Source organism: Plectropomus leopardus, chromosome 10 (genome assembly GCF_026936395.1).
Source record: "Plectropomus leopardus strain MGB_pleo_1.0 chromosome 10, ASM2693639v1, whole genome shotgun sequence".
Classification (NCBI taxonomy): Eukaryota; Metazoa; Chordata; class Actinopteri; order Perciformes; family Serranidae; genus Plectropomus; species Plectropomus leopardus.
Window position 1 is genome coordinate 28,518,585 of NC_142185.1, and position 14,310 is coordinate 28,532,894.

General features: G+C 39.9%; 1 protein-coding gene across 4 annotated transcripts in view; it reads left to right on the plus strand.

Annotated features, from left to right (window-relative positions):
- ppp2r3b (protein phosphatase 2, regulatory subunit B'', beta) overlaps positions 1 to 14,310 on the plus strand; it is a 30,595-nt gene that overhangs the window by 1,491 nt on the left and 14,794 nt on the right. For 3 of the 4 annotated variants that reach the window (XM_088083500.1, XM_088083501.1, XM_042494985.2), the window contains exon 3: positions 13,540 to 13,725. In XM_088083500.1, coding sequence (XP_087939626.1) covers positions 13,540 to 13,725 — 186 coding nt within the window. Of the gene's footprint in view, positions 1 to 8,187; positions 8,680 to 13,539; positions 13,726 to 14,310 lie in introns of those variants that run through there. The other variant, XM_088083502.1, reaches the window with a different exon arrangement.

Consider the following 14,310-nt stretch of genomic DNA (forward strand, 5'->3'; position numbering starts at 1 on the left):
GATTTCTGCAAGAATGCAGCCCACAATTCATAATTCAGACCTCTTATACCAACTGTTATGTAACAGTGTTACAGGTTTAAACAAGATTTAGAGGTACTTATGAGAACATGCCACAGGGCTTTCATATAACATTGCTGTTTATATCACCAAAACAGGGTGTGTCCTGCAGTCTCAGTTTTCTTCCAAGAGCCACCTGAGGTACCTATGACTTAAGGGTGTGTTGCAAAATCTCAGTCTCTGTCCGCCCTGTTTGTTTAGCAACAGGTAATGGCAGTAAATTCTAAGGTGCAGGTGCAGGATTTTCTGATGTGTCGCAGTGTAAAACGCCCCTAAATAATACATTTTATGATGGCTGAATCAGATATGGCTACTTCTCTTCAGGGTCCTGGTGTTGTGCCTGCTAGTTGTGCATGCCGGTCCACTGTCACCCTGTCATAGCTGAATAGAATATTTTCATAAAATGAAGCCAGCATTATTGTTATTAGTCACACTGGTGCTTTCCCTGGTGCTGTTATAGATTATGCTTTCATGGCTTTACCAACAGGTGCACCTGCAGTATAGCCAAAAGCTGCACCTCATCAGACACAGCTTTAATATCTAATTTTAAATGGACCGAGTGTATGGTTGAGCTTTTTTCCATGTGATTATAGGATCTTTCATGTTGGTAGCAACAACTGCAGTGTCTTTCTTAAACACTAACACCCCCAAAGCTTGAATGTTTTCAAATCCTACACACAGAGTCTTTCCTCTACTTTGAGAAATTCTTGTCTCTAAAACTTGGCCCTCAGTATCCTCTGGGGGCTTTATTTACCCAGGCTGGCCACAAGAGGCTGCTGAGTAGCCTACAGGATCAAAGGCATTGAAAGGCTGTCCACTCTGCACTATCATAGTGGAGCCTCCATGTCTGTAGGCATATGTAGTGATTATTAGTCAAATACTTTCCAAATGTTCAGGCCTCGCCTGCGAATTAGTGTGGTATGAGAGGTGGGAGTGTCTGAACCTAGCCTATCCCTGGCACTCTGCTTGCTCCTCTCAGCCTGTGTGTTGCAGATCTTATTATGTCTTCAGAAGTAAATAGGATTCTTGCTTTGGGCTGCTTCTATTATGAAAGAAATCAAGCCGCACAAAGCGGTTAAAAGGCTTAAAACGTTTTTATGTCTGTTCAAGGACTATGTCAAAATGAGAAGTTGTGAACATGGTGAGTGTGGTGACAGCCAGAGGCACGTGCTTTTAAAGACCCTTCCTTCTACATGCTGTTGACATACTAAAGACAGGCATGAGGAGGCGTTCAAGTGGTCACTGGTGAGACATCTGTTCTCTCTCTGCCTGAAACAACAGGGCTGGAGAGGTAAACTCAAAGTTAGAGCAAAGTAATGCTGAACTGAAGACTATCATTAGGGTTTTTTTAAATATTGTGTAATGCATATAACTATTGTATACTCAACCCGCACAAGTTTACAAGTGACAATAAATGAATATAAACCAGATCCACAATGCATTTTCTATTTTTACACTATGCCTCAAATGCTACTGCCAGTAGTCCAAAAATAAATACCAGTTTGCATAACTCACATACAGACTTTCAGGGCTTCGTGTCCACAGCATATTTCATAGATTTCTCATAAAGCACACATCGTTTTAACCCTTTGAATCCTGAATCAGTGTCAGTTTTTGGGTAGTGAAATGCCTCTCACAGGCATTTAAAACCTTTGGAACCTGAGCAAATACTTTGATTTCTTCTGAAAACATGCAGAAAGGGCAAACGCTATATTGGCAAGAAATGTCCAACAAATTGCAAGACATAATTAAACGTGACAAGAAAAATGGCCTCAACAAAAAGTGAGAGAAAATTACAAAAAAAAATGAAGTAAAGTAAAATAAAATGATGCCAATTAACAGAAAGCCACATTTAAAATTATTATAATTATGTATTTAAAATTGTGTTATGTATTTTTTAGCTTTTTTTTTCTTCTTTAGATTGTTTAATTTTAATTTTATTTTTACTTATTTTATATGTGTGTGTGTGTGTGTGTACAATTTTACAGGAAATTTTCTTCTAACTTTTGCTAATGTCTTACTACTTTTTAGGGGGTTATTTCTCATAAATTTGCTTATCGCCATCTTTTTATGTACTTGAAAGAAATCAGGCCACTTTTGTCAGGTTTTAAGGGGTTAACAAACTTGAAGATGGAAGTAAAGACAGATTTGAAAAGTCCATTATGCCTAGTTTTCCATTCCTCTCATACAAATGTATCTAACGAATGTTCAAGTAAAACTGCAACATCCATTACAGATTCTGTGCACCAGAATATCCGAGGCCTAGGTGAAGATACAAACATAGTCTTACCAAGGCCTTTTTTTGACCAAATGAGACATGAGTAGTGAGTAAAACAGACTGAACACAGAAGGAAGAGGATATAAAAGACAAAACACTGCAGCAGCACGCTGGGTTCCTATGGTGGGTTTCGGATTTTGATGTTTCTCACAAGATCAGTTGGCTTTGGATCTTTACCTAAAGCTTTCTCTCTTACTGCCTTACCAGTTTAACGTGAGCCCATCTAACAGAAGGAGGTGTCACAGACAGATCTGAACTCTTTGATTTTAACATCCACGCCTCTTTCCTTCCTGTGATCATATTGACCCCTGATGCCACCCTCTCACCCCCAGATTCATAAAAAAAAGCATCTACTGGACAGTTTGTGTATTTTGCAGTGATGTGTCACGGCATATGTCCTCACTGTGTCACTCAATATTAAAGGGATTGTGCGGTTGTATAAAGTAATACTTCTATTTTAAGACGACAAAATGAATTCCAGCATACAGATGCATTCTTTAAAGGATTACTCAAAAATTCAATTTATGTCACACTGATGCAGCCCACAACAGCTGGTCTGACTTTGACATCAGACACCGATATAGATAGCCTTGGTTCCCTCGTGTTGGCATTAGATACCCAGAACTCTGCCAGCGAGATGAGGTGTGGCAGCACATTCATGCTCTCTGTAATTTACTCTGAAACATCTTCTATTAGATGCTCCTCATTGTCAGAATATGCGGTCATGTATTTATTTATTGACACCATGTACAGTAAATATCAGCCTCCTCCGTAAAGGATTGGCTCGCCATCTCTGCAGTGTAGCTCAACACCTATAATTTTGTTGGTGTTATGAGTGCATTATGCACACACGCACAAACACATAGTAGTTTTAATGATTCGGAACAGCAGAAATAAATTTACTTTGAGGGTTTTGCTTTTCCTTCTGTTCTCTGTGTCTGCATTTAGGATCACAGGTTATTTCGCAAGATGTATTTTTATAGCATGCTTGGTCGGGCTCAGCAACATTGAGGCTATTTGAAGCAGGGGTCTAGGGTCACATTATCAGTTGCCTGACCTGTCAGAGAGAACCAGGTGTTAAACTGTTTCCCACAAGTCCTTTTATTTTGGAGGCTTGGTAATTTTATGAGCATAAAGTGTACAATTGCAAACGTTGGGCTTTGACTCAGCCGATCTTGGCTTTATGTGAGATTACACAAAGAAATATGACATGTCTGTCACTGCATATTAAGAGTAGTTCTTGAGCACAATAGCAGGGCTGTGTATTGTTTAAAAGATTACTATACCAGCACCATTACAGTGATATCGATAACAATAGAGTATATAATTTGATACCTTTCTTTCTACTTTCTTCAATATCCATGATGTGAATGGAAACGTTTAGTTGCAAAAAGTGCCTCCATCAATCGTCCCCATCCAAATGATTTTTACACAAAAACATTTTTGAAAGTGCACAGACAACTTTTTCAATAGGTTATGGGGTGTAACTGCTGCAGTCATGGACCAATATACACATCCCATTAAAGAAAGAACGCTTTCGGTGATTTGCTGCAAGCGAAATGGTACAAACAGCCCAGTCATTTTTCTATATCTGGGTACAAAAAGGATCAAATGGAGGTATTGTTTGACTGGAGAAGTGCATTATGTATTATTTTAGTCGATACCTTGAAGGAATACAATAAACATTTTTAAATTTCTTTACCCTTCATTAGTCTCAATTGGTCTGTTTGTGCAGCTTAATTCCATTACAAACTCATAACTAAATTAAGTAATATGTATAAACTCTAAACACAAATATCTCAGCTTGTTTATTACTACACAGCCACATTATTTGTAAACCCTGGAAATATGAAGGTAATATGAAGGTTTATATTTGTTTTGCGGGACAATAAATACTTTACGGAAGTTGCAATGTCATTATAAAGTCAAATCACAGCTTTGGATATCATCTTATAAAACTAAATATCTTAAATAATAATAAAATATTTAAATATGACAATAAAAAATAGGTAGAATTTACTCAGTGTTTTAAGCTGTTGTCTCTAACATCTAACTGTTAGGCCATAAATTGTCAGTGTATACACAGTAGTTACATGCAAACCTGTGAAGTAAGTGATGGGGGCCCTTTGTACTGTCACTCTTTATCTGCAGCCTCTTTCTTTAGCTTTCTGACCCTTTGCTCCACTTCTGGTGCCATGTAGACTACATAGATTTTCCAACAACCACCCAGCTCTGCTTTTACAGTATTACTCTTATGCAAGCCAGCTGATCTGCTCACATCATGTTCTGCTTGTTAGCCTTCCCTGAGCCCACCATGTTGCCAGTCAATCAGGCCTATTTTTGGCCCACGTTCACATGTATCCCAAATCCCTGTCTCAGACATCCGATTGTGGTGGATTGAACTGGATCTTTCTGGATTTCACAGCAGCATCGGTTCTGTACTGACGCTGTGAACCAGCTGTGGCTTTCACCCCCCGCTGTCATGAACTGGTTTGGGTCACCTCTGTGAGCTGTGGTATGTGTCACTGGTTCAGTCATGTTAGTAATGCAGATACTGAAGCCAGCTGATTGTAGTTTTTGTGGGACATCGTGCATGCTTGTATTGACAGTTTGGGAAAGCCCTCTGGGGAGTTTTGATCGGTTTGCCCAACCCCCCTGTAATATTTCTTTGCTGTGGTTGCCTCTCTTCCCTGCATGTTGTCTCTTGAATATCACAGATTTATATCAACACTATCGAATGCCATTTTAATGAAGCAAAAATACAACATCAGCATTTCGTGAAGTGATCTGAATGTGGAGAGTCCTAACATATAGACCTGCCAAGAGCCGCTAACTCCAGACAGCATGTTTCATAATCTCATGTTATGTAATGAAGTGAACATGACTGGACACATCTTTTCTGTGCAAATCAGATTTAACAGTTTACAGATTAGACATATTGTGAGGTCAGTCTGAGTTCTTGCTGTTTTTCTGTTTGTCACAGTGACCCATTAGAGCAGGGGTGTCACACATACGGCCAAAGGGTTGAATCGGGCCCACTGGATGACTTTACAAACCTAATATTGATACATGTTTTAAACATGGAGTTATACTTACACTTTACACAGGTGGGCCCCTGACCTCTGTGCCCAGGAGTCCAAAGTGTCAGGGGCCCACCTCGCCTTCAACTGCAAAATGACACACATATTAACATGTACTGACAAGAAGGAGACTCAAAATTACCACAAAAAAGGAGCACAACAACCACAAAGAGGCACAAAATGACCATGAAAAGGATCAAAACAACCGTGAAGACACAAAATTACCACAGAAAGGGGGCAAAACAACCACAAAGACAAAAAATAACCAAAAAAAGGATTTAAAAAAAAAAACACAATAGCGCAAAAACAGGCAAAACAATTACATAGAGACATATTGTTGAAATTAGTCTCTCAATTTTTTTACAAGATGGATGAACATTTGCAGAATGGACTTGTACTTAAAATTAAAAGAAAATAATTGGGAGGTATTTTTAATTACAGGTTATTATGCATTGGTTTTACTGGTCTGGCCTACTTGAGCTCAAACTGGGCTGTTTGTGGCCCATTAACTAAAATGAGTTTGACACCCCTGCATTAGCGTGTGGACATAGTACTTAAGTAGCCTGTCTGACTAGTAGTTGCCTCAGAGGCTGATGTTGTTTGGATAACCTGCCTGCCAAAGGCCCGAAGATGATTTGGTTAGTGGCGAAACTCGCTACAGTTTGTCCATTTTGAGTATTTCAAAGGCACACGCTTCATATTGTCCTGTAGGAAGCTTATGTTCAGAACCTATGAGTGTTTTGGTGTCCGTATTGTTTCCTCAGTCCACACTGCTGCTCACAACATGTGTGCCTTGATTTTAAAACACCAGCAGGGCTGTTGCTACATATGTAAACCAACACATCATTATCCCTGCTGTGTTGTGAACCTCTGTTTATGAAAGACATTTCTTTTTAATAACTCAAACACAAAAATGTACAGAGCGGTATTCCATGGGAGTTGACAGTTTCATGTGTGGGTTTTGTTTTTGTTTTTTTTTTTTGTTTGGCCTTGGCGCTCTCCTTTCCATATTTGGTTTGAATTGACGAGCACGAACAAAAGGCAGCCAGTGTGAAAAAACCCTGTCATACAAACAGCTTATCAAGCATGTGCAGTGTCCTGTGTGGACGATAACAGGAACTGGGTTTGAGCAGAAACCAGTGGAAAGCTGTGGACCCTGTGATCCTGTCATCTAAAAATAATATGGGTGTGCTTTCACTTTCTATGTAAAATAACAATAACATTAACAAACATAGGGTTATTTATGTAGTCGACTGATGTGGGCATCTCTGTACCATTTCTGTTTAATTAACATTTACATCGGCAGGTATATACAGGGTTGGGCTCTCCCTGCGTCACAGTCAGTGCAGCGAAGGCAACCCTAGCGCTGTTAGATCAGCAGATTTGTGAAGAATTGATGTAATTGCCATCATTCTGGGACAACCGGAAGTGGATGTTTGTTTGAGGACTAAAGATACACTCCTGTTTTCCAGATCTAGTTTCTTGGATTGCCCAAACAGTGCTTACTGGTGCTTTTAATAGGCGCAGACTGGTTCGGTCATCATTCTTTGAATTTGACATGTCCCCCCCCTCCTCTATTGCCCATCAACTATAATAAGATGTGGAATGGCTGGCAGCCCGAGCTTGCAAAGGGAAGGCAAAATAAAGACGACCATTAGATAAGATGCAGAATAGTTGAATATATGTACTGAAGTTGTGTACATATCATTGGGTGTTTTTGCATACATTCTTGTTATCTATTATTTAGTAGTCAAACTCCGGCTGTGTTCTTTATTTGCCAATGCTTTGTTAATTTTGTGATTTATACTTTTAGACAGATTTAGTGACAGATGTAGCAGAGGTAGCATGTGGCTTCACTTCAGGGGTTTTATTTTGAATTTTCCCATGAGTGAATGTCCCGATCAAGTTTTTTTTTTGCCCCCAATCCCAATCCGAGTCATTTGATAATGAGTACCAATACCAAGTCCAGATCTGATAATACAGCTGCACTGTGCTAACTTCAAGCACTTTTTAAAATCAATCCAGTGTGTATGCTTGACGGTTAAATAGCTCTGCAGTGCAATACAAGAAAGAAATCTGCAAAAAAAACATGCATCCAAATAGTTCCTTGAGATGTTTTAAATTTTATTCTTACAAAAGTAACAAGCTAAAATGTCTCAAATTCACTCAGTGCAGCATTTAAATAAAAGTACAGAACACTATAAATGAGCAATATAATCACGAGTTCACTTCAAGTGGTGCAGCAGCTTAAAGTTGAACAAAAAATATTTTATCCCTATTGTAGCAGCAGCATTACGATAAAACCTGAATATCTGCCGCAATGTCCTCTGTTTACAACACCTGTGTGATGGTGGACTTAAATAAAGGTCAAATAAAAGATGCACTGATCATGCCTAATACCAATCCTTACAGTCTGACTGGGACATCCCTAATTGGTGTCTGTCCAAACAAAGAGGGGTCCTTTTTACAGGCTTTAGAGCAAAAGCAAAGTTCCCCTGAAGTATGTGGCTGTGTGGGGTGTTTTCAGAAAGGAAGCGAGCGAACATGAGCAGTGTGATGTACAGGTGCATCCCTTCAATTGGCTCCTGAGGCTGCTGCGAGCTGCAACAACAGGTCTCTCTTTACATAACCTTCCACGAGCACTGAGGAATGCAAACTGGAAAGGGCAGATCCATTGCACACACCCCTCCCATCCCACACATACACTAAGTGACTCCCGCACATAAACACCCGCCGCTTCTTATCTCCCCACCAGCTTTGAGGCAAGGGCTCCCTGACCCTGTGCAGTGTGTGTGTGTGTGTGTGTGTGTGTGTGTGTGTGCATGTGCATGTGCATGTGCATGTTATGTAGAGACTGGGACAGAGCAGCAGGCAGGCAGAGCTGAGATTGTGCGACCAGATCTGGAATGGGAGAGAGAGTCGTCACAGTAGCAGCTGCTCCCCTGCATTAAGAGGCTCTCACTCTGACAGAGGACAATCACAGGGACACAGACACAGAGGACTTCCACTGCCGCCACTGCCTTTTGCTCACAGTGCTCACTGGTACTGAGCGATTCCTACGGTCAGGAGGATAACGCTGGATTGAGAGTTTGTGTTTGTGTATATGTCTGCCCCGTCCCGTCTGGAGCGAGGATGAGGATGAGGGAGCTGTCTTTGCGTCAGGACCCTGACCTGAGGAAGGAGTTGGCCCTGCTGGCACGCGGCTGTGACTTTGTTCTGCCCTCGCGTTTCAAGAAGAGGCTCAGAGCCTTCCAGCAAGGACAGGCAGGTGTTTGTATGAGTGTCCCCTCTACCACACAGGCTTTTCTGGCCTGCTGGCCAGGGGGCATGTCTATTAATGTGGACTGGTATTTGTGAGCCTCATGTCTTGGTCTTAGGGTTGCATTAGAACAGATCTGAGTATTACAGGCCTTAAAGTTCAGTAGTTGTAGCCATTCTTCACATTTAATTTTTATAAAGAGGAACTATAAGAGTTATTGGAGCCAGCTGCAAATCAGACCAGTGAGGACAAACGAGCAGTTACATCACTTTCTCTCTGCATGTTTTACATTTTTTATCAAAAAGCTTACACACACTACTGTGACATGATTTGTGATTGTTGTGCAATCATATCCACTTTTTGTGGGTTGTTTGGGGGCAAGGTATTCTTCATTTGTACAGTGACACGTGACATGTGAGCCATGGTTATTGGATGATGTTTCAGCTTGCGTGGTATGTTGCGCTCAGCCGCTTTACTGTCCTCTTTGAGACCACATCATTGTGAATGTGCAAAATGTCATGGGGCTTAGCAGTTGTGCTCAAGAGATCTGCTAGCGGTTAGCATGAAGCAAGAGTGAGAGAGACAGAGGGGACAGTGCTGGGCAGGGCAACAGGAGATGTTTATGTCCTTTTATAGCCATGGCTGACACCAACACACAGGACGGAGAAGAGCAGCAGCATTTATCATTTATCAGGTTCAAAGAGCCGATTACTGCTGACAGAATACAGAAAAACAATCTCAGTGTTGACGCTTGTGGAAATGGACATGGCTGGATTTAGCCTCCATATGTTCTCCTCTAAAATTAAAGCTCCACTCCAGACACTTTAAAACATGTAAAATGACTCTGCTATGATTCATATTTTGTTTAACATGGTTTTACCCACAAAAAAGCTCTGGAAAGAGAAATGAAGATTTGCTTTTTCTCCCTCATTAAGAAATCCCGTATCTGGCCTCCGCCAGCTCGCCCCAGGTTTTGCTTTCTGCTTCTCTAGTGTTGCAAAGTGCTAAAACGATGTGTGGAGATAGATCTGGCTATGGGAGACTAGCACTGTGTGCATTCAGATGGTTAGAGCTGGCTTTACAGGAAACATCAGAAAGATGTTTGAGCCTCAGCCAGTCCCAGACTCAGATTAGGAGCCTGTTGTGCACTACAATCAGCAACTAGTAAACGTATTAGACTTGTAAGTGTAGTTAGCATATTTCATTTGTTAATGTTGTTAGCTTGTTAGCTTGTAACTGGCAGCAGCTGACACAGAGTTAGTGGTTGTGAAACACAGAACTGTATCTGCTCCGATGTTACAGAGTGTTTACGTGTTCATATTTTTACAACTTAATTGTCTACTACAGTTTTGATCAGAAGTGTGCAGGCAGATATATTCCATTTGGCTGAGAACTGGTATTACACATAATGAGTCCGGTCTGTGCTGGAGGTTTGAGGTTTCTTTGCCAGAGTTATGTCGAAGTGTTTCCTCGTCGGTTAGTGTTAAATTTGGGATCTACCAAATCTAGCTTGCCCAGGGCACATGTGAATGTCAGATTTTAGGGGAGTGCACTGAAATCTCGGTCTTTAGAAAAGGAATGTGGAAAAAAACCTTTGCACAGATACAAGTACGAATGCAGTTAACAGTTTCAAAGGTACACCTTGGTATGATAATTATTATACTGTGTTTATTTGCTTATCTACAATACTGGAAAAAAATCTGACCTTTTAGTTATTTTAATTATATATACCCATTAAAAGAAATGGTTTATACTTCAGTTAATGTTATGAAAAGCTTGTTCAACCAAAAAGAAAACAAAACTTCTGTTTTTATTCCATTAGGGTCACTGTGACTGATAATAATAATTCTATAACACTGTGACACTGTGATACAGGTCAGTATAGTCAAGGCCAGACATTTTAGGGAACCTAAATTTAAGAAAAACACATTTTTGAGTGGAGGGGATCTTTAAGGTTTTTGATTGTGATGAAAGTTTTATTGTTCCCGACATTGTAGGCCCTGTCAAATATAGCTAGAGGTGAGAGCAATTGGTAGGATGTGTTAGAAAACAGAGTGGTGTTTTTAGCTCCTAGCATTGGTCTGTGTGGGTTTGTTTGTGATTATTAAGGGCTATGGAGACTGATGGAGTCAGTAAATTCTTGAGTCATGTAAATAGTCTTTGAGTGTGAGATGAGAAGTGACGCATGCTCTGCTCAAGCTGTTTTTAGTAGCTGGTTAATATGAGAATCATAACACATTTTGATCCAAACGCATTCTGGCTTTTTATGCGTCACTGATTCATGTCTTGTGCAGCATGGTCCTCAGAAAAACACCCGGTGGAGATTTTATCAATGAATGTGATCGCCTCACAGTGTGTCAGCTGAGCTTGTTGTTGTATTAAATCATCCTGGTTTGGAATTTAATTTATCATTACACATGGGCCGACTGTTGCATTATGTCATTGTCATTGGACTTAAAAGGATGCACTGGTTTCCATCATGATTGTAGAGCTTAATAGCATTTACCTCACACAGCTATTAGTTTGGGTTCTAGGCAGAAGTGGTTTTAAGGATAGAGAGAGAGATGTTTTCAAGCTCTGAAAGATTTCTTTTAAAATAAGCTCTTAGAACTGCAGCAATATACCAGTTTTAAGGTATACAGTGACGTGAAATTTAACGATTGTCATACTGTGTACATTTGCTCATCGACGATATTGAAATAAATGGATGGAGAATCTCACCTTTATTTTAGTTATTTTCAAAAGGGAGACGTTTTTACAAATGCTTCATTTTAAAAAATGGTTTCAAGTAGTGATAAAACATTTGTTCAACCAAAACGAGTCCTTCTGTTTGGATTCCCTTACAGGCCATTCAGACTGATAATAACAATGATTATGTTATACCATCAAACCGCAATATTTTCTGGGACAGTTAGCACCATGTAAAACTTAATACCATTGCAACTCTGTCAGCTTTATATCCTGCAGTGACTCAAAGCTTACAGACCCTAAACCATTGCTGTACCTCTGCAGTTCAAGTCTAACACACACACACACACACACACACACACACACACACACACACACACACACACACACACACACACACACATTCATACACACACATGCATGCATCACACGCCAGCCCTGCTTCTGTCTCCAGGGCGGTCACTACTGTTTGCCTGTAATCACATACTTCAGTTGGCTCGCTCAGTCTGTCTTTCTTTTGAAGAGAACATGCCTGCATAATGACATTACATTTGTCCATTCCTTTATTGGAGCCGTCAATTTTTCCAATATTCAGAGTCAAATTTATTGCAGACGAGAGCACAGGTGTGATTAATAATAAGTCCCGTATTCGACTGAGGTGTGTCGGTTTTGATGCTATGGAATTTTCTATGCTGGCTCATTGTCAAAATGCTTACTGGGATATTTGAATGAGTCATCAGCGATGTTGTTTATAATGTGTAATGTGCGATTCCTTCTGTGTTGATCATATTATTTCCAAATATACAGTTTATATACAGTTGCATATGGATCATAACATAAATAGTTTGATTTATACATGAAATGTAAGAATTCTGTGTTTTCCTCAGCTGAGGAGTGGTCTGTTTTAAACGTTAATGAGAAAGAGTGATGCTGATTGTGGCGTCATAACATACGTCATGTTGTTTACAGTTAGATCACAGATTATGCTGTTGGAGACCAAAACATTGTGATGCCACAGATGTGATGATAATTTCCTATAGTGACTGATGACTACTACTCATTCACAGTTAATGTAGCAAAACAAAACACCCTTTAGACTGGTGGTTCCCAAAACGTGGGTCTCTTAAACATGTCAAGTTTTTTTAAAAAAAAAAAAAAAAAAGAGCTGGCAAAGAGCTCTTATTCTGAAGTGCTGTTTTTGGTTTTTCTTAAAATATGTTTATTTCTTTGTGCTCTATGCCAATGTGTTGCTCACCGTTTGTGAGATGAAATTGAATATGTGGTAATTCAAGATTTCTAGTGTTAGCTTGTTATTATCTTGTTCTGTATCGCCCTCAAACTCCTGACTCTTGTCTCTTAGTTTGATAAATAATTTGATAATTGATAACATAAACAAGGTGCAAACACTTCAGGGTCACTTCTGGTTTTCACTCAAACCAGTGCACACAGATTAAGCCCCTGAAACCTGGACTGGCATCAGTTTTCTTGTGCTGCATTCAGACGCCTTTCACAAACTACTTGACCCTTTGAAACCTGAGCAAAGTGGTTCAGTTTCTTTGGAAAATGTGGAAAGGCAATGACCAACTTGGCAAGAAACATACAACAAATTGCAAGAAATTGGTAAAAGGTGACAGGAAAATGACTTTAATTTATTTTATTTTTATTTTTTTTTAATGAGGGGGCTATTGGAAAATTATCTTAAAAAAAAAAAAACAGAGAAAAATATCCAGAAAACAATATTTATGATAATGTTTTTATATTTAAAATTATGTTATAAAAAACTCTAATATTTTCTTGTTTCTTTACTTTTTTCCCTTATTTTCAGGTAATTTTCTTGTAACGTTTTTACTATCTTTTGCGAATTTTTGGGCCATGTCTTGTTAATTTGCTTGTAGCAAACCAGTTTGCTCAAGTTTCAAAGGGTTAACGTCACTCTGCACATCTTAATTTAAAGTCTGAAAGTCTGTCACAGCTATTTATTACAGATAATATCTGAAATTACTACAGCTCTTCCCTGATGGGCCCCGGGGCTGTTGAGAGGTGTGGCGGTTATAATGCGTCCAATGTTGAATCCGTGTTGAGGCGAGCCGCAGCACACGCTGGAATGCTGGAGCTGCGAGGTGTTAGCGTTCAGTAGCATCAGTGGCTAACAGTTTATTCCTGTGTGTTTGTCTCAGGCCCAGGTGAGGACGGAGGAGCCCGTCACCACAGCGCTGAGTGAAAGCATTCCAAAGTTTTACTTCCCACAGGGCCGGCCCCAAGCCAACCTCAACATCGACGGCCTCATTTCCAAAATTGAGAAAATATTTTCCCAATTCCCAAATGAAAGAGCCACCATTGAGGACATGGGGCAGGTCGCCAAGGTGAGAATGTGATTTGTAGCACGGCGGTTCAGCCGCCACCCAGCAAATTATTTTCATTAGTGGCGTTTAGCTCCTGACTTTAAGAATGTTTGCTGATTTTAAACCTCTTCGGAAAATATTATCTCCGTCTCCCTGAGGAATGTGAGCAATGGCCCGAAGGGAAACCTGAGTAAAGAGAGAAATGACAGCTCGGTTTCCTCTGGGTCTTTAAGTGATGCAACACTGCTCCTCAACCCAGCAGTGTCATATGTCAGTGACTATGGTTACATGCACACCAGTATTCCCCTATTATTCCCAATATATTCATATTTTAAATTTGATGTAGGCCATGTAAACAGAAAATTGCATTTAAATATTCCAAATTAGGCCGATTACTTTATATTAAGACGTGGGAGATGCCGGTATTATTCGTAGGGATTCAGAATATCGATTTTTTGCTGATATCCAACAATGTATAATAACTTTTAGTGATCAAGTCTCGTCTATAGTGGAATTAGCATTATATTATACATACTCCTTTTTGTAATGCTCCACCAGCAGATGGAGACATAAAATACTGTGCTTTCCAATGCATGTAATAATTAT